The sequence below is a fragment of the Electrophorus electricus genome, chromosome 4 (assembly GCF_041902795.1).
Source record: "Electrophorus electricus isolate QZ-2024a chromosome 4, ASM4190279v1, whole genome shotgun sequence".
Taxonomy (NCBI): Eukaryota; Metazoa; Chordata; class Actinopteri; order Gymnotiformes; family Gymnotidae; genus Electrophorus; species Electrophorus electricus.
In genome coordinates, this window is record NC_137500.1 from 39,673,760 (window position 1) to 39,691,691 (window position 17,932).

The window sequence follows — 17,932 nt, forward strand, 5'->3', positions numbered from 1 at the left end:
GCAGATCCTTTAGTGTCATGGCCCCAAAACTATGGGACACTTTACCTCAATCTCTCTGTTTCTGCTCTTCACTCTCCTCTTCCAGCACTTTTTTTCTCAACATTTCTCATAACTTCTCTTCCTTTTCGTATTAATTAACATGTTGATTGTGTCAATTAATGCCTTTTTTCTCTCTCCAACTTTGTCATTGTAAAGTGACCTTGCTATATAATTAACTGTGTTATTGTTGTTATTATTATTATTATTATTATTATTATTATCTGCCATGCCTTGAACTAACACATGATGATGCATGGCTGTAAACCCTGTAAACCCTGTAAACCTCAGTGATGTGGTGAAACTGAGCTCTGTGTGTGACCACATGTGTATGGACCAGGGTCCAGTAGTACTTTGAGGAACGGCCTTCCTTCCTTGCGTGCCATTATCCTCAAAGTAGAGAGGGCACGATCCAGTATCACGTATCGGATATACACATGATAACAGCCAGGTTAGTTTGAGCAGGTCACATGATAAATAGCTTCACTGTTCACTGCTATATCTACGACCAACAGTGATTTCTTAATACATTCTTTAAAAACAACAAATGATGACGTTTCCAGTTTAACCATCAAGTAAAAAACTTCAGGGTTGTGGAAAGGAGAACGAGAAGCAGAAATGTGACAACCCAACCTGTAGAGGAGAAACAATAACCAAACTAATAAATCATGCATCTTCTCTAAACCCACAATGTTAATTACTATCTGGCTGTTGTGTATACAAACTGCATGAAAAAAAGGGGAAAAGTTAGCCTGCTGAGCTTTAAGGTAGACTTGATATTGTAGGAATAGGAAGCTGGACAAAGAGCTAACTTCAGCTAACATTAATAAGCTAACTTAACAAACATTTTTTTTGGGCTGGAAAGAATAACCACCTTGTAAACATCAGATTCAATTTCTATTGGTTTAAGCAGAGCTGGAGTGAAGAGAGACGCGTAGTACTGGTAGTGTCTGTCTGCTCACTTAGTGCTGAAATTCACAGCAGGTATAAGGTTCTTATTGAGAGAGAGAGAGAGAGAGAGAGAGAGAGAGAGAGAGAGAGAGAGAGAGAGAGAGAGAGAGAGAGAGAGCGTGTGTATGCGCGTGTGTGTGTGTATGCGCGTGTGTGTGTGTGTGTGTGTGTGAGTGTGTGTGTGTGAGTGTGAGTGTTTGTGTGTGTGTGCACTGATGGTATGTACAGCAAAGCTAAGAACTAAGCAGGTGTTGACCAAGGCAGTAAATATCATCTCACTAAGAAACACTGACTGTAAGACAATGAATGGAAAAAATGACATTTAGTCTTGTAAACAAAGTGTTTTATGTTTTATATTTTGTTTATTTTTATCTGTCATATCTATGCAAGACATCTGTAAAATAGCATATATAATACATCTCACAGAAAACATTTCCCCCAAACAACTAAACTACAGCTCCACGGTGTATTTTAATGAAAAATTATCAGATCGGTATCGATCTGAAATTCAAATGCAAGATATCAGTATCAGATCTGTACCAGAAAACCTCATATTGTGCCATCTCTACGCTAAAGCATAAACTGTTGCTGCAGCACACGATCTCGGCAAGGCTTGCTAGACATAAACGCACAGACGGAGGCAGAGGCTCCACCCAGTTCCGTCCCGTGGGACAGCTTGCAACCCCGGATCACTTAAGCATGCGGGCAGTTTCACACCAGCTGTAGAATTCTTATAGTTACAACAGATACAAGAGATGTGCTTTTATTTCTAGTACAGGAACATTAACATTAATAATAAGCATAGTTTGAGCCCTAGCAACAAAAAACCACCCATGTCCATACGGTCCTTCCACATCCTGCAACATTTTTAAAAGCCCACAAGAATTAAGTAATTTAAGTCTAAATAAAGCATATTTTGCATTTTAATGTAATTTTAATGTATAAGTTAAAATGTACAAAATCAAAAGCTAAAATAAATTATACTAAAAGGGGAAATGGCTGATATGTGGTTTTTCAATATAAGAGCTCATTTATCAGTAATGCATCATGATTAGTACGCACTATGGTTTATCAATAATGAATGGTGATTAGTACGCACTATGGCTTATCAGTAATGCATCACGGTTATAATGCACCATGGTTTGTCAGTAATGCGAAGTGTCCCATTTTGGCCAGACCAAACCACCATTTATAATGGATTTATTTACATTACAAAGCTTGACGAGCATTGGCACTTAGAAGCATAGGTCTGCAGTCTCAGGATATGAGTGAAACAATACCAGCTCTTCAACTTCTGACCTTATAATGCTCCTCAGGGCCCAAGACGCCTGTGGGCAGCTGACCATCCTCATCCTGTCTCCTGCTTTTCTTTCTCTCTCTGCAGACGAGTGTAAAAGAGGGCCTGCTCCTTAAACAGACCAGCTCGTTCCAGCGCTGGAAGAAACGCTACTTCAAGCTTCGCGGTCGGACACTTTACTACGCCAAGGATGCCAAGGTGAGGCTGGCTGTGTTTCAGGTGATAACGCCCAACCTCCCCACTGCTAAGCTTCCTCACCATGAGTCTGATCAGAGTCTGATTAGAATCTGATTCAGGGTGAGTGAATGGTGATGTATTGTGAGTGAATGGTGATGTATGGTGAGTGAATGAATGGTGATGTAGGGTGAGTGAATGGTGATGTATTGTGAGTGAATGATGATGTATGGTGAGTGAATGGTGATTTATGGTGAGTGAATGAATGGTGATGTATTGTGAGTGAATGATGATGTATGGTGAGTGAATGGTGATTTATGGTGAGTGAATGAATGGTGATGTAGGGTGAGTGAATGGTGATGTATGGTGAGTGAATGATGATGTATGGGAAGTGATTGATGATATATGATGAGCGATTGGTGATGTACGGTGAGTGATTGGTGATGCATGGTGAGCTCTGATTCCTCCAGAGCCTCACTGAGTCGTTCTGTCATACTACTTTTCCATCGACAAAGTGCCGGTGCTCGTGCTGGAGCTGGTGCTGTTTTCTTGTGAATTAGTGGGACCTTTTAAGGACAGACCCAATGTCTCCCACCGAGAACCTGATTTTCTGTGGTGGAACCGTTGAAGATTTTGTCACCAGCATCGGCACAGTGCCTGTGGAAAAGTGCTATGTGTGTTAATCACGGGAGCCTCTCTCACACAGCTGGAAAGCTGCCTGTTGGCACTGATATGGCCCACACTGGTCTTAACACCACTGTGTGTGTGTGTGTGTGTGTGTGTGTGTGTGTGTGTGTGTGTGTGTGTGTGTGTGTGTGGGGTGCCCTGCGGCAGACGGGTGGCGTGCTGGCACGCTGGCAGTACCGGGTCTCGCGTAGCCGCGTGTGTTGGAGAGTGCTGTCCGTGTGTTGGTCCAGCGCCAGACGCCCTCCCCCTGCTATGGGCGCCAGCGGATCGGAGGAAGGTTTGGTGGCGATTCGGGTTAGCAGAAGCAGCAGCGGCAGGCGCCTCTGCCCCTGGACGCCCACCTCTCTCTCACCCTCATCCCCGGGATTTGCTGACCGCTATTCGCTGCGTTCATTTGGCTGGCACACTCTGGCATCGTTTGAGATGCCTGTTCTCCCCATTGTTCCTGAGCTGGGAAGTGAGCCCTGCAATGGTTGAGAACAACATGATCCTGATTCGCCTGCATCGCATCATCACTGTCTGCCCGTCTCAGCAGGCAAAGGAGGAGGAGTGTCCTGGACTTGTGTGTTGTTGTTCTGTGTCTGAAAGGAGAGACCTGTGTTCCCTGAGCTTAACTCTGCATCCCCTCTGTGCACCCCACCCAGCACGAACAGCCTGTGGGAGCACTCCGCTGAGGGTGCTGTTACTGCCTTCATGTATGTTGTCTCATGCACCGTCGCGTTTGCTGACTGTTGAAATGAGGGGCTTCAGAGGCACCCAAAAGAAATACCTGCCAGGCCATTGCCGAGGGTCCTAGTCATGGCTGAAACCTGCAAAATCTGGAGCAGAAACCGTACCTGTGAGAGAGCGAGAGAGAGAGAGAGAGAGAGAGAGAGAGAGAGAGAGAGAGCGAGAGAGTGAGAGAGAGAGAGAGAGAGAGAGATAGAGAGGACTAACCATGACCTAACAGGCAGAAACAAGATGGGCAGACCTTGGCTGTGTGTGTTGGCATGGCACATGGCTCTCTGACAGACACTGCAGGCCGGGTGTCTGCGTTCCCATCTGCGGCAGCCTGCCAAGCTCACAGATCACATCGTAAACAGGATGTCACCATGCCTACATACCCCAGTCATCACTCACTTACTCGCTCGCTGACTCATTTATCTGCCAATCAGCACTCAGCCTCAGATTAGGTGCCGTAACGTGATCGGCCCTTAATTATCAGCCTTTGATCTTCCGGCAGCAAGTGGCCTGAGCAAGCGGGGAAAAAATCCCATTTTATCAGTCAACTACATACTGTTTTTAGACCTTTTCTGTGATATCTGTTGTCCACCTTCAAGAACGAGTGTGCTTTCTTGAAGAGCATGTGGAGACTCTGAAGGGGACTGTGTGAATGCCACACATCTCCTGTCTCTGGCTACACAGCTCTTTCCATGCTCCTGCCCTCCAGAGGACCATCGTGTATGAACCCACCCGGCCAAACCATGTGCATGCATGTCCATGTAGAGAATAAGAGGAAGACATCAATCACAACATGACTGTGCACACGGTGTAGTTTCTGCTTTCCTGTCACACGACTGTGAGAGAACAGTTGTCTCGTTATGTTGTTCTAACATCTGAAACTCAAGATTAAACATTTTTTTAGCCTTCTTTTTCTTCTTTTTAAACTGAAAGTTCAGAGGTCACACTGTGGCATGGCCATAACCATCTGTGTTTACCATTGCTCTGTTTTGCTGCCCACAGTCGCTCATCTTCGACGAGGTGGACCTCTCTGATGCCAGCGTCGCAGAGTCAAGCACTAAGAATGTCAACAACAGCTTCACGGTAGGCGGCCAATCTGCTGGATTACATCAACAGGCTGTGCAGCATTCACCATTCAGCACTGTCTGTCTCTCTGCCCTGTACACAGCAGTGCGTGTCTCAGAGTTCACAGAGTACTGATGGCATCACTAACACTTACAGGTTTTGAAAATTTGTCATAGTGGAAAACTAAAACTATATGAGGAACATCCATCACGCGCGACTCTGAAGCTAAACTGCAGCGTCTCCTTCCAGTACAGAATCCCTTCTCCAAGATTGGAGAATTAAAAGCCCATTGCATCGTTACACGCCTACAGAAATCTCACTTCTTTATGAAGGCGTTTTTTTACATGTAGAAGCTCATTCTGATTTAATTGTCTACTATTATCTTCACATTTGTCAAGACTGCACATCTAATCAGCCCCTTTGAAACACGCAGTTTCTATTTTCTGATGGTGTTTTTTTCCCGCTGCACTTTGGGAGTGCAACCAAGATGCATTTGTCATGTTAAGATCAGCTCTTCCGTGGAGCAGACAGTGCAGACTGAGTCCTTCTAGAAACTGCCATGCGCCCCTGGAGTGGCTAGAAAAGAGCATGTGGAGCCTAAGAACGCTTGAAAGAGAGTGAGGGTTATTCGCAGCAGCAGTAGCGCGAATGCCCTGCCCAGCCGCTCTGGGACGGCTTCGCTGCTGGTGCTTTGTTTACCGACGGTGTGTGTTCAGGGTGTTCACCATGCTGGATTACGTGGTCTGCTTCACACTACAAACATTTGTTTGTATCCACAAAGAATCTCCATTTTTAATTTCTGTGATTGTCCTTGTAAAGTAAATGGTGTTTTAATATCTCAGACGGAGCTGCGTTGCCCTCGTCCTGGTGCTCTTACTGTTCCAACATGTTTATGATTTATGACGAGTCTTCTTGTGCTGTTCTTGGTGTTATTGCTCCCCTGCTGAAAGAGGCTGACATCATGTATCTACTGACAGCTCACCCTCTCTGAGGGGATTTTACTGTAGTTCCATTAGAGGGGCTATCTGCATCTCTGCAGTTGAGCTATTTTCCGTTTCTAAAAATAGCACAGCATGGAGTATATCATTCAGAGAGAGAGAGAGAGAGAGAGAGAGAGAGAGAGAGAGAGAGAGAGAGAGGTGGGAGGAAGGGAGAGGGAGAGAGAGAGAGGGAGAGAGAGGGAGGGAGGGAGGGAGGGAGAGAGAGGAAGAGAGGGAGAGGGAGGGAGGGAGAGAGAGAGAGAGGGAGGGAGGGAGAGAGAGAGAGAGGGAGGGAGAGGGGGAGAGGGAGAGAGAGAGAGGGAGAGGGAGAGAGAGAGGGATGATGGGGTAGGGGGCTGTGCCTGCTGAACAGGAAGAAGCTGAGGTCTGAGGAACAAAAGGAAATCCTCAGAGTGACATCACGACTCGCACGGTGCGCCGCACCGAGCGGAGGACGAAGGGGAGAGCGTACTGGAGGCGCAGACGGGGCCGGACGAGCCAGCATCTGTCCTCCCCTGCAACGCTGATCCGGGGAGACGAGACAGAGCAGCTCCGTCAGGCTTGACCGAAGCACAAACCCTAGCGCCTCACACAGCCCTCTCTGAAGGGGCTGGGCTCTCTTTAAGATGCTCAGCGAGGCTATCCTGCAGAAACCGCCTTCTTCCTGAGAGGTTTTTTCCCCCTGTGCGTGTGTTCAGTTTCTCCAGGGCTGGAGTGGTCAGGAAGGGTTAGCAACAGTAAGGCAAGGAGAGATCAGACATCTCGTTCCTGCACATTACACACACACACACACACACACACACACACACACGTGCACGCGCAGGGGACAGGAGCTCCGGGATTCACAGCCGAGGCGGCATTGCGGCTGAGCAGAAGACTGGTGAGTGCTCACTCAGTTCAGAGATTTGTATGCACACACAGGGGGACAGAGTGGCGGAATTCCGCTCTGCTCTGTGCAGACGAATGTTAATGTTAATTAACAAATGTTAATGTTCTCTCTCTCCGTTCAGTCACAGAATGGGGACTCTCATTTAGATTGCAAATGACCTCTGTGGCTTGCTTTTTCCTTAGCGCTGTTTATGCAGTAGCCTGTGTGTGTGTGTGTCGGGGGGGGGGGGGGGGGGTGTTCTGAATTCAAGATTAAGAGCAGATTTGTACACCTTAATGTACATGGTGAGGGCAGGAAGTGATTCATTTCCTCAAGGGATCTTTGTCTCTTCCCCTGATGAGATACTCGTGTAGTTGTGTCCAGAGTTCTGTGGTTGTCTCTAGTGTGAAAAAAAGGGGAAAATGCAAGTGAATATCTTCATAAGTATAGCTGGTATATATTCACAAGTATAGCTGGTATATATTCACAAGTATAGCTGGTATATATTCACAAGTATAGCTGGTATATATTCATAAGTATATATGGCATATCTTGGGCTGATAAATTGTCTCCTGGCCTTCACATTTCCAGCACTGGTACCAGGATTACGCTGATGGCACTTTAATCCTGAGCTCAACAGTGAAGCTGCATTCCAGAACCTTGCATTTACCTTCTCTCTGTGTTATACGTGGATACCTCAGCTTAGCACACGCCCTTGTAGAAACAAGGCAAAACGACCTTTCTGCTTTGATACAAATTGCGCAGATAATGCTTGAAGGATCTTTTCATAAACTGAGAAGCCTGCCAGTACTCAGATTCAAATCCATAAGTGGTGGTCACATGTAATGGAATAATGAGAAGTTTTGCCAAGAGGAAACGAATCTGAGTGCACACAGACCCAGCGAGGGTCACGGCAGACAGTCGCTCACTATCTCAGGTAGGAATACAGGTGGATCTGTTGTGCAAGATGGCAGTGTGTTGTGCTTCATACCTACAACTGTTTAGTTTAGAACAGTGAGCTTTGCTCCGTGTATTATACTGAAGCTAAAACGTGTTTGAATGACATGTTTTAGCCTGCAGTGCATGACTGGCGTTACTTACCAAACACCAGGGTTGGCAGTGGTTCATTAAAAAGCTTACAGATATTTGTAAGACAGTTACAATTTTAGTCGATTTGGAAAGGAAATGCGCTGTTATTGTGATGTTATTACCTTATCTGTTTATCTGTAGTGGATTAAACACATGGCCTCTATGGCTTGCTGAAGCTCGGTAATGATATCAGTTATGATGAAATGATTGCTAGAATTATGCTGGAATGCATATACCTTAAAAATGTTGAATTCTGAACCACTATACTTTTAATCTTAAGTGTCACATAAGCATAAATTAGTTCTGTAGTTGTCCATCAAAGAACATTTTACAAAAACGTGAATTGCAGTTACAAAAATAAAGTGGCAGGTTTCAGCAAGAAATGTCCCAGTGTGTCTGAGATTCTCAGAGACTGTATATTAAATGGGTTCTGACTACCTGTGAACTAAAATCAGCTTTGATTGACTGCTTGTGAGGAAAACACATACCAAATATTTCCCATCGCATATAATGCAGTATATTGTTTTTAGTAATCAGATCCTGCACAATAAGAAAAACAGCCAAAAAAGTGTCCCGGTGTGGCTCAGCCCATTGGCCTAGGTGGCCCCAATCTGCACCACTGCCTGAATACTCTGTTAATGTAACCCAGAGTCGCGGAGGAAGACCGCGGGAGGAAGCACTCTCGGCCGTCTGCACACCAGAGAGTTTGAAGAGGCTTTAAGCACTAGCGGTTGGCCATGGCACAGCCGCGAGTCTGTGGTGGACTAACTCGCCCGTGGTGGACTCTGACTCGCCCGTGGTGGACTCTGACTCGCCCGTGGTGGACTCTGACTCGCCCGTGGCCCTGTAATGGGGGAGAAGAATACGAAGGTTACTGCTGCAGTGAAACGCTGCTCGAGGGTTTTATCTGTGATGGAAGGAAGAAGTGCTGTGAGTATTCAAACCAGATTCAGTGCCCAGCATTTTATGTCTTTCTTTAAGCACACTGTGCCACTGAGACCGGCGGCTCTCCGTAAAGGGCTTGTTGTGGAGATTTGCAGTATCTACGGAGAAGGTCTAAACAAACAAGAGAACTGCATGTGCGCATAAAACAAGCCTTCACCCGGCGAACCTCACATCTCTACCCTCCCTCTGCTGTATTTACACCTCTTGGCATTTACAAGGCAGTGCAGGGCCACTGATCCCATACATAGAAGCAGATCTTCACACTGGCACCAACTGGTATTTATGAAGAAGGCTTTTGCAGATTCCGATGTCTTGCCCCATCAAAGATCTGGCCTGGACTCTCTGGATACTGGCCCATGCTGACAAGATCTTATCTCCAAGGACGTTACAGTCCTGCCACTTACACTGCAAACATAGTTTAGTTCAAAAGTCTACATGGTCCTAGTTTAAATGCAAATATTGGTGTTTTAAGGTGTTGCAGGTATGGTGCAAGTTTAAGGATTTGTCTTGATATTGTGATTTTGTATCAATTAGTGCTGTTAATATGGTATAAATATCCATACTTTGTTATAAGGGAGCTTTCCTCTGGAAAAAAATAAGGAATATTTCTGTTAAAACACTGCGAGTAATAACCAGCTGAGGTGATGCCGAGGGTTACTGCTCACCCGCTGTCTGGGGTGCTAATTATTTGTGCTTTAACGACTCGTCTAGTGAAACAACTGTCAAATATCCAAGAAGCATCTTACGGAGTCCGGTAGAAGGCAGTAATGACACGTGAGTCGCGCGTGCATGTGTTGGTTTAAGGATAGCTTTTCGCCCGGTTTTGTGCTGACACTCAGGACGGCCTTGCTCCTCGAGAACCCTTCTCCTCTGCCTCCGTCTGTACCCTCTAATGCGCTCCACTGCAGGTCTGCACCGCTCGGCCTCCTCGGAGCGTCTTATGCAATTCACCTCGTGAACCGAACACCGAGCAAGACGCCACGCAAATCGCACACCAGAGTAAAGAGTAACGTAAAGTTTCGGTGCTCGGTTTGTTCTTCTAATGAAGAGACGACGCTGCAGTAGCCAACGACGCAAAGACGAATTACAAGCGACTTATTCCCTTGTTGAGCCAGCTGGTTATGGAGGATTTTAAGAAAACGTGGAAAGAAACTCGTGATTGAGGCGCGTCTAACGTGAGCAGATGGGTTTTATCAGCTGCATACTGCGCGAGCGAAGAGTGCAAGCTTGTTATTGGATTTCTAAATTAAATACCCCCTACCACTCTTTCAGATTGGCTCAGGAATGACACTTGTTCAGAGCAGTGGCCATGATACCAGCTGTTGATCACGGAAACAGCCTAAATCAAAATACAGTCGCAATTTGAGAGCCGACGTTAATGAATAGGATTCATGAAAGGTTAGTGCATGTTTGGTATTTCTGGAGTGGTAACATCTTTTCTAGTGCTATTTTAGTGAAGTCGCTGTTCTAATGGCCGCCTTGTTTTGTTGACACAGACGTGATGATGTTTTTTTATATGTTCTCAAATAACAGCCTTTACGACCCAGCTAATACTAGAGGAGCTCTGGTGGGGAGCTGAGGGCAGCCCCTCCTCCTTTGTCCTGCAGGGAGCACGTGTTGCTGAGTAAACACGCTTGCACTCCTCAGGTAGGCTCGTGCGAGGGACAATCAATAGATAATGTGAATATTAAAAGCACAGGGGCTCGTGAGCTTCTGAGCAAAGGCAGCCTCTGTTACGAAACAGGCGCTCCCCTGTCAGCCTGCAGCCGAGGAAAGGGTGGGGGGCGGGGCTGGTGGGGGGCGGGGCCTGGCGCTCATCTTTAAGCTCTGACCTGTCCTCAGCACACTCCCTGACAGGCTGAGACCCAGATAAGGCAGGAGAGTGAGGCGTTCGTCTCTCTCTCTCTCTCTCTCTCTCTCTCTCTCTCTCTCTCTCTCACTCTCACTCTCACTCCTCGCAGGTGATTACTCCTTTTCGAAGGCTCATCCTGTGTGCAGAGAACAGGAAGGAGATGGAAGACTGGATCAGTTCTTTGAAATCAGTTCAGTCCAGAGAGCATTACGAGGTAGGACTCTCTCTCGCACGCATTTTGTGGTCTCACTTTGAATGGAGTCTTGAACTTGAAGTAATAATGCAATGGACAGAAGAAACAGTTTCCTGTGTGATTTGCACGCGGTGCTGTGTATGTGTGATGTGATCTGTGCTTCGATATGCGCTGCTGTTGTGGCTTTTAACACAGATCTTAGGTTGGATGGTGCACTACATACGCATGCTACACGCTCACCACTCGCACTCGGCAAGTTTCAGCTATTCCAGCAGAGTCTACGCTGCATGCTTTTACGTAGATTACCTCTGTGTTGTTCTGCTGGGATTTTCTTCGCAGCTTCTTTTTCTTCTTCTTTGTGAAAAAGCACCAGTGATGGTGCTCAATGTTTTATTTATTTTTTCTTGTGTGGCTAATTATGTAGAAGAAAGATATAAATTTTATTTGAACATGTGAATGACACTGAAATATGTTTCTGTGAATTTCTGTAGCGTGATTGTTTTAAATTGCTTCAGTACGCAACCTGTTGATAGATAGTGATTATAAGTGTCTTTTTTTTTTGACACTGTATGGTAATAATATTGAATATATATTGCCTTGGAAACGAGAGGAAGGAAAAAGATTACATAAGTCCCCCAGCTCTGCAATACCACACCCTGAGCTTGCGCTCTCTGCCTGCCCCCACACAGCCGCCCAGCGGGGAGCAGTCCGTCCCTGCCTTTACCACTAATTAAGTCACGTCAGAAGCCCTGGGAGGAGGCCTGGCGTTACCTGTAGGACAAGGCTTTGCTCAATCAGAGTACGATACGTCCAGCTGTCTGTGGGCATCAGTACCTCTCGCTGGCTCTCTTCGCGTACCATTGTGCCTGGCAGAGTGTGGGCAGGCACGGCGAAGTCTGGGCTCAGCCGTGTGGTACTGCAGCACGGGTGCGCATGCGCCAGGGCGCCCGCCTCATCTCAAACCGAACAGCCATTGGCGCTCGCCTTGTGTTGAAAGTGCCTTTCTTTCCAGGGGCTCTGAAAATGTCTTATTCTGGTTCTGCCAATGTGTCTTAACTTCTCCTTTGTCAGACGGCACAGTTTAATGTGGAACATTTCTCAGGGATGCACAACTGGTATGCCTGCTCCCACGCTCGCCCAACCTTCTGCAACGTCTGCCGGGACAGCCTCTCAGGGGTCACCTCACATGGCCTCTCCTGCGAAGGTAGGTGCCGAATCACAGGAGCCGTGCTGTAGCAGCGCTCTCCTCCGGGCCTGCTGTGCGGCCTGAGCAGGTTCGGGGTTTACGCTCACAGATCTGTCGCTGAGCTCAGTGGATGGAGAGTACGATAATGTAATGCAGGCTGCAGGGTGCCGTGGGGGAGGAACAGTGAACATCACCCATGAAGCTTCACTGTGTGTGTGTTTGTGCATGTGAGTATTGTCTTGACAAATCTAGATACCTCAAAGAAGCTACTGGCAGGTTAATGCAATCGCTCTAAAAATACCGGCCTCAGTATCATTATGTTAATGCGCTGAAATGTGGAAAGATAAAAGTGCTAATTAGACTGTGAGATATGCAGATGGTGCTCATTAAACACCTCTGCCTGTCATTGGCTCTCACAAAACCAGGAAGTAAAAATAGCTTCACACTGTGTGACCAATAATCAGTGGGGCCTGATTTCGGCAAGAGTCTATTTTTATGCAACTGCAAACATATTGTTGACTTCATCAAAATATCATGTGCAGCATTTTTAAAATATTACTTTCAACCTTCCATGTCATCTGGAGAATTTGCATGCGTGTTGTGTGCAGCACGTTGTCCCGTGGTGCGTCGTGTGCTAGATTTGAGAAACATTCAGTCACTTTCATTCGGTGCTAATGAGCTATTCTTAATCAAGAAAGAGAAATGGGCAGAAACAGACACAATGGTGTGTGTGTGTGTGTGTGTGTGTGTGTGTGTGTGTGTGTGTGTGTGTGTGTGTGTGTCTCGCTCTCAGTGGAGCAGTAATGTCTCCCTCCCTCTCTCTCCAGGACTCCTGGCCTCTTGGGTGTTAATTAGGCCCCACTGTCAGGTTCTCATATGGTCTGCCTGAGCTTCGCATTAATATCTCTAGAGCTGCTTTTGGTCATTTTGGAAATGCCAGTGTACTGGCATCTGGAGAAGCCTGCATAGAAACACAGCCAGTGCGCACTGACCTGAAGAAGGCTCTTAAGCTGTCTGAGAAGGCCAAACAGTCACGATGTGGTTCAGAATTCTGTCGTGGCCATGAGTTCTGAGCTTCTGCTTCTCTTCGATTTCCTGTACCAGCCGGTCAGTAAGGACCGATGAGAGACGTGGTCCCCAACACGAGCCAGATTCCACATTTCTCACTAAATTTGACAGAGACATCCTGTCCATTAGCTGCACATTGTGTACTGTCCTGCTTTCTGTGAGCATCACTGAGCTCATAAATGGTTTGCTAACAGCTCTGAAGATGACATTAGCTTTATTGATTAGAGCTCCGTTTTCAGTGGGGCGGCGGATATGTGTAGAGACGATCGGGTGGGACTGCAGCCGAACAGGAGATCTGGAAAGAGCAGTTGCTTAGTACTAATGTCGTTGTGGTTGGTGAGGCTGTTCCATGGCATCACTTCCAAGACTCCTTATCTGTTACTGAGTGGCAGGAGATGAGGCTGATGTCTCCTGCCACACACAGTGTGTCTTCCACAAGCAGTACCCGTGGAAGTGAAGTGCACGTATGAGTGTGTGCTGGGCTAGGGGGGAGGATATGGCACTGAGATGAGCTAAGAGACTTTACACTGGTTGAAGTGTCACTGCCAGTGTGTGTGACCCAGAGTGACCCAGCAGCACATGGCAGTGCAGCTGGGTAAAGGTCTTAGATGCTGAGGATGGATCTCACCACATCTCGGCCTTTGTTTTTACTGTTTTTACTTTTCCTGTGACCCTTGTGGTGCACTCTCAGCTCTTAATGGTTTGTTGGCCAATCACTGACCAAAGGACAGACACACGGACGGACATACGGGTGTTCACGTGTTTTTGGTGATCAGATCGCGTTCAAGTTTCGTTTGGCCATAAACGCCCCGTGACGCTTTGTGATCAGATTATGATCAGAGATGGACCTTGTCCACATTTAATACAAAAGTATAAAACTAGAAAATATAAAATGTTGTAAATGGAAATCTGTCTGCCAATTGCTGATTCCTCTCTGGTGTCCAACATGTCCTCTGGACAGTAGTAGCCTTGACCACTGCAGGAACTACAGCATGCGGAAGAAAAAGCTTCTCGTCTCCTCACTGGTAGGAGCAGCTGTGAAATCACATATCCAGTAAGACGTATAACGGAAACGCGCTTTTTCCACAGGAGATTTAAATCGCATCTCATCTAGTCACAGTGGGGACAGATTTTTGTGAGAAGTGTGAACAGAATCCAAACATGAAACACATGTTAAGGTGAAGTGTAAACATGCGCTCGGAGATTAACGTGTGTACAGATTCGCTTTCAGCTGGTTAGTAAGCGAGACAGATCCTCTGCATTCATTATGAAGTGTGTGCGTGTATGCGTTCTGTAAAAGGTTTAGTGTCTAATTTGTGTGTGTTCATGTGGACTTGGCAGTAATTGTGTGGAAGATGTTTGCAGATCAATCAGCCACTTAATTCTCATCATGGACCCAGAACAGATGAACGTTCCCAATCCGATTACAGCTGCAATGCAATTTAGTGGAGGACATCAACACACAGACATTAGCTTACTGGTCCTCACCCACACCAGTCAGGTGCTTAGTGGTACAGAAAGTGTGAAGGTCTGTGTGTCTGTAAAGTCTAATTGATTCTGTTGCCTTGACTTGTACTTAATGTTTATATGATATGTTTCTGACTTTCATCCAGTGTTGGCATTAGATATCATGTTTCTGTTGTAAGGTGTTTAGGTCCTGGTTTTCTGTCCTTTGTAAGAACGCAGACAAGCACGACATGCTGGAGCTGTTCAAGGCTTCTGAACAGAAGGATTCAGGAATGTGTCCTCTCTCTTTACAGTGTGTAAATTCAAAGCCCACAAAAGGTGTGCTGTCAGAGCCACTAATAACTGCAAATGGACCACGCTGGCATCTATTGGGAAGGACATCATTGAGGACGAGGACGGGGTAAGACGCTTCTCTAACAGCCTGTCAGAGGACAAACGTGCTCATCGCAGAAACTACCACTAAGAGAGAAAGGCTGTGGCAGTCAGCCTAAGCGTGTGTGCGTGCGTGCATGTGTGTGCGTGTGTGTGCGTGCGTGCGCGTGCGTGTGTGTGTGTGTGTGTGTGTGTGTGTGTGTGTGTGTGTGTGTGTGTGTGTGTGTGTGTGTGTGTGTGTATGTATGTATGTGTGTATGTTTCCAGATTGCTATGCCCCACCAGTGGCTGGAAGGCAACCTGCCTGTCAGTGCCAAGTGTGCCGTGTGTGACAAAACCTGTGGCAGCGTGCTGCGTCTGCAGGACTGGCGCTGCCTCTGGTGCAAAGCCATGGTGAGGACTTCATATCCCACAGTTCCCGGTGACGCCACCCATCCGGATGCACACGGTGCCAGTGGAGCTGAGAGTTTGTCTTTTGCTTTAACAGGTGCATATGGCCTGCATGGACCTTTTCCCACGCAAGTGTCCTCTGGGCCAGTGCAAAGTGTCCATCATCCCCCCCACCGCGCTCAACAGCATCGACTCCGACGGTACGTGTCTTTGTTTTTTAATAAATGAAGATAAACAAAACAGAGAGCCAGCCAGTGCCCCTCCCTCTAGTGTGAGGGTGTGGAACCAGAGGAGATGTAGCTCATTTGCTTTGTTAATTCATGCCATTATGGAAGTAGAATTTCCTCTTCCTGTGCCCTTGTATGGTGATTTATTCGTGTCGATTGTGAGCGATCGTGCCCTCTGCCTTGCCGTGCCTCGCCTGCACGTGTGGAAGTTACTCTCCTTTCTTCCAAGCTAATAAGTCCTCTGTGTGAGTAAACATAACGGCACAAGCTTGGAAAATTCAAAATAAAGCAAACATGGGCGGCCCTGCCCTGCGCCGAGCTTTCTGAATGGGGGAGGGGGACGTTTGCTCAGCTCACCTTCGCACACACGTTACTGCAGCCTTGTTGTCCAGGAAATTGCACGCTGCTCTTTATTGACAGCTAAATAAAAACGCAATCTGGAGCAGATTGAGTTGCGCCAGCGCCATGACGACGCGAGGCGCAGCGGGGTGGGGCTGGCAGCTCGCCTTCCAACGCCTGCAGGGTCAGGCTGGCCTGACCTCTGAGAGCACCCTACATTGATCTGACCCCATGGCCCCCGTGGGAGACGTCTGAGGCTCTCCCTCTGATTGGAGAAGTGTGTATGGGAACTGAAGATTAGCTGGGGCCAGACAAATGCAATGGAAATCAATATGTGCGATGTTATGGTCTGATTAGAGTGTGTTAGTGGGCTGCTTCTGCTGGAGACAGAATGAAGGCAGAGCCTCTGTAGGAGTGTGGAGGGAGTGATATGACATGAGGGTGAACACGAGAGAGAGAGAGAGAAAGTGAGTGTGTGTGTGTGTGTGTGTGTGTGTGTGTGTGTGTGTGTGTGTGTGTGTGTGTGTGTGTGTGTGTGTGTGTGTGTACACTTCCTCAATCCTTCATGTGGAGGCATCCCCAGATCAGTGCTGGCTCAGGGGCCCGCTGGTCTTAACTGCCTTTGGCACATGCCAGAGCATCGTGACTCAGTCTCCTTCAGGGAGAGACGGGAGAGAGGGAGACTGGGAGGAGGGGGATGGTGAGACAGGGAACCCTTGGATAGTATTAGAGGGTTGGAAAGAGAAAGACAAGTGAGAGGGGGATGGGCTAAAGCTCAGCGATCTACTGCCCCTGCGCACACACACACACATACACACTCTCACACACACATACACACACACACACACACACACACACACTCTCACACACACACAGTCAAGCCCAGAGAGGCAGATCCATGCGTCTAAATCGGGCGTATGGGGAGTGTCTTTAACCCTTTGGGCTGGGCCGCTTGGACAGTGCTTTGGACACATGCTGTCTGCACACGCCCTCACACACTGAGGCTGGACAGCTGGAGCGCTGGTCTAATGAAGATGCAGCATGAGCAGCTCCTCTGAATCGGCCCTGAAACCATCACATCTCAAAGTCTTAATGTTGTCATTTGGACCTGCTCGGGTTTGATTCATTTATTGCAGTTCACTTAGTCTTGATGTATTGGAATTTCTCAGGAGTGTGTCTGAGTAACGCGCTGATTGAAACCCTTACCCAGGCTCCGGACTGCAGCTCAGCAGAGAGCAGGGGTCTTGCATGTGAGGGAAAGTCCTGTTGCTGTCCCATGCACTCTTGGTGATGTGACTCAGACTCTTTTTTTAAGATACTGTTATTCATGGCTCTTGCATAACTTTTTAACTCCCTTCAGCAAAGTGTAAAAATGTATGCATACACAATTTCCCACAGTGAGTCACATATTTGCAAAAACATTTGTGTTTCCAAGCAACATCGAAAAAAACCTCCAAACCCCTCCCCTGAATCTTTTGTTTAAAGCGTGACCTCGTGTTGTGTTGTGTTGTGTTGTGTTTTTTTTACAGGCTTTTGGAAGGCCACCTGCCCTCCGTCGTGTGCCAGCCCACTCTTAGTGTTTGTCAACTCCAAAAGTGGAGACAACCAAGGAGTGAAGTTCCTGCGTCGCTTCAAACAGCTGCTCAACCCTGCTCAGGTCTTTGACCTCGTCAACGGTGGTCCTCATTTAGGGTGAGCCATGCCGTGGACGTCTGCACGTGTGGACGCCAGGCTAAGATATCACTCTATTGTAACTACTGCGGTTGATTACACTCAGAGACCTTGTGAAGGTGAGGTGGTTTTCTTAACTATCATGACACTCGGATTTGGTTTGTGTCTTCATTCCTCAGGCTGCGCTTATTTCAAAAGTTCGACAATTTCCGAATCCTGGTCTGTGGCGGAGATGGTAGCGTGGGCTGGGTCCTGTCTGAAATCGATACGCTCAACCTACACAAACAGGTGCCTCTCAGCCCTTGGCATTGTTCCCAGTGCCGGCGAGATGGGTGGTGCCTGCAGACGAGGATCG

The 17,932-nt window shown here is 47.2% G+C and overlaps 1 protein-coding gene across 8 annotated transcripts in view; it reads left to right on the forward strand.

Annotated features, from left to right (window-relative positions):
- The window catches only part of dgkh (diacylglycerol kinase, eta), a 44,253-nt gene that overhangs the window by 13,895 nt on the left and 12,426 nt on the right, over positions 1-17,932 (forward strand). For 3 of the 8 annotated variants that reach the window (XM_035522229.2, XM_081713742.1, XM_035522228.2), the window contains 10 exons: positions 2,372-2,482; positions 3,293-3,439; positions 4,868-4,948; positions 10,774-10,878; positions 11,929-12,061; positions 14,872-14,978; positions 15,218-15,343; positions 15,438-15,540; positions 17,436-17,598; positions 17,757-17,865. In XM_035522229.2, the coding sequence (XP_035378122.1) occupies positions 2,372-2,482; positions 3,293-3,439; positions 4,868-4,948; positions 10,774-10,878; positions 11,929-12,061; positions 14,872-14,978; positions 15,218-15,343; positions 15,438-15,540; positions 17,436-17,598; positions 17,757-17,865 (1,185 nt within the window). Of the gene's footprint in view, positions 1-2,371; positions 2,504-3,292; positions 3,440-4,867; positions 4,949-6,239; positions 6,791-7,064; positions 10,460-10,773; positions 10,879-11,928; positions 12,062-14,871; positions 14,979-15,217; positions 15,344-15,437; positions 15,541-17,435; positions 17,599-17,756; positions 17,866-17,932 lie in introns of those variants that run through there. The other 5 variants (XM_081713741.1, XM_035522233.2, XM_081713744.1 and 2 more) reach the window with 5 other exon arrangements.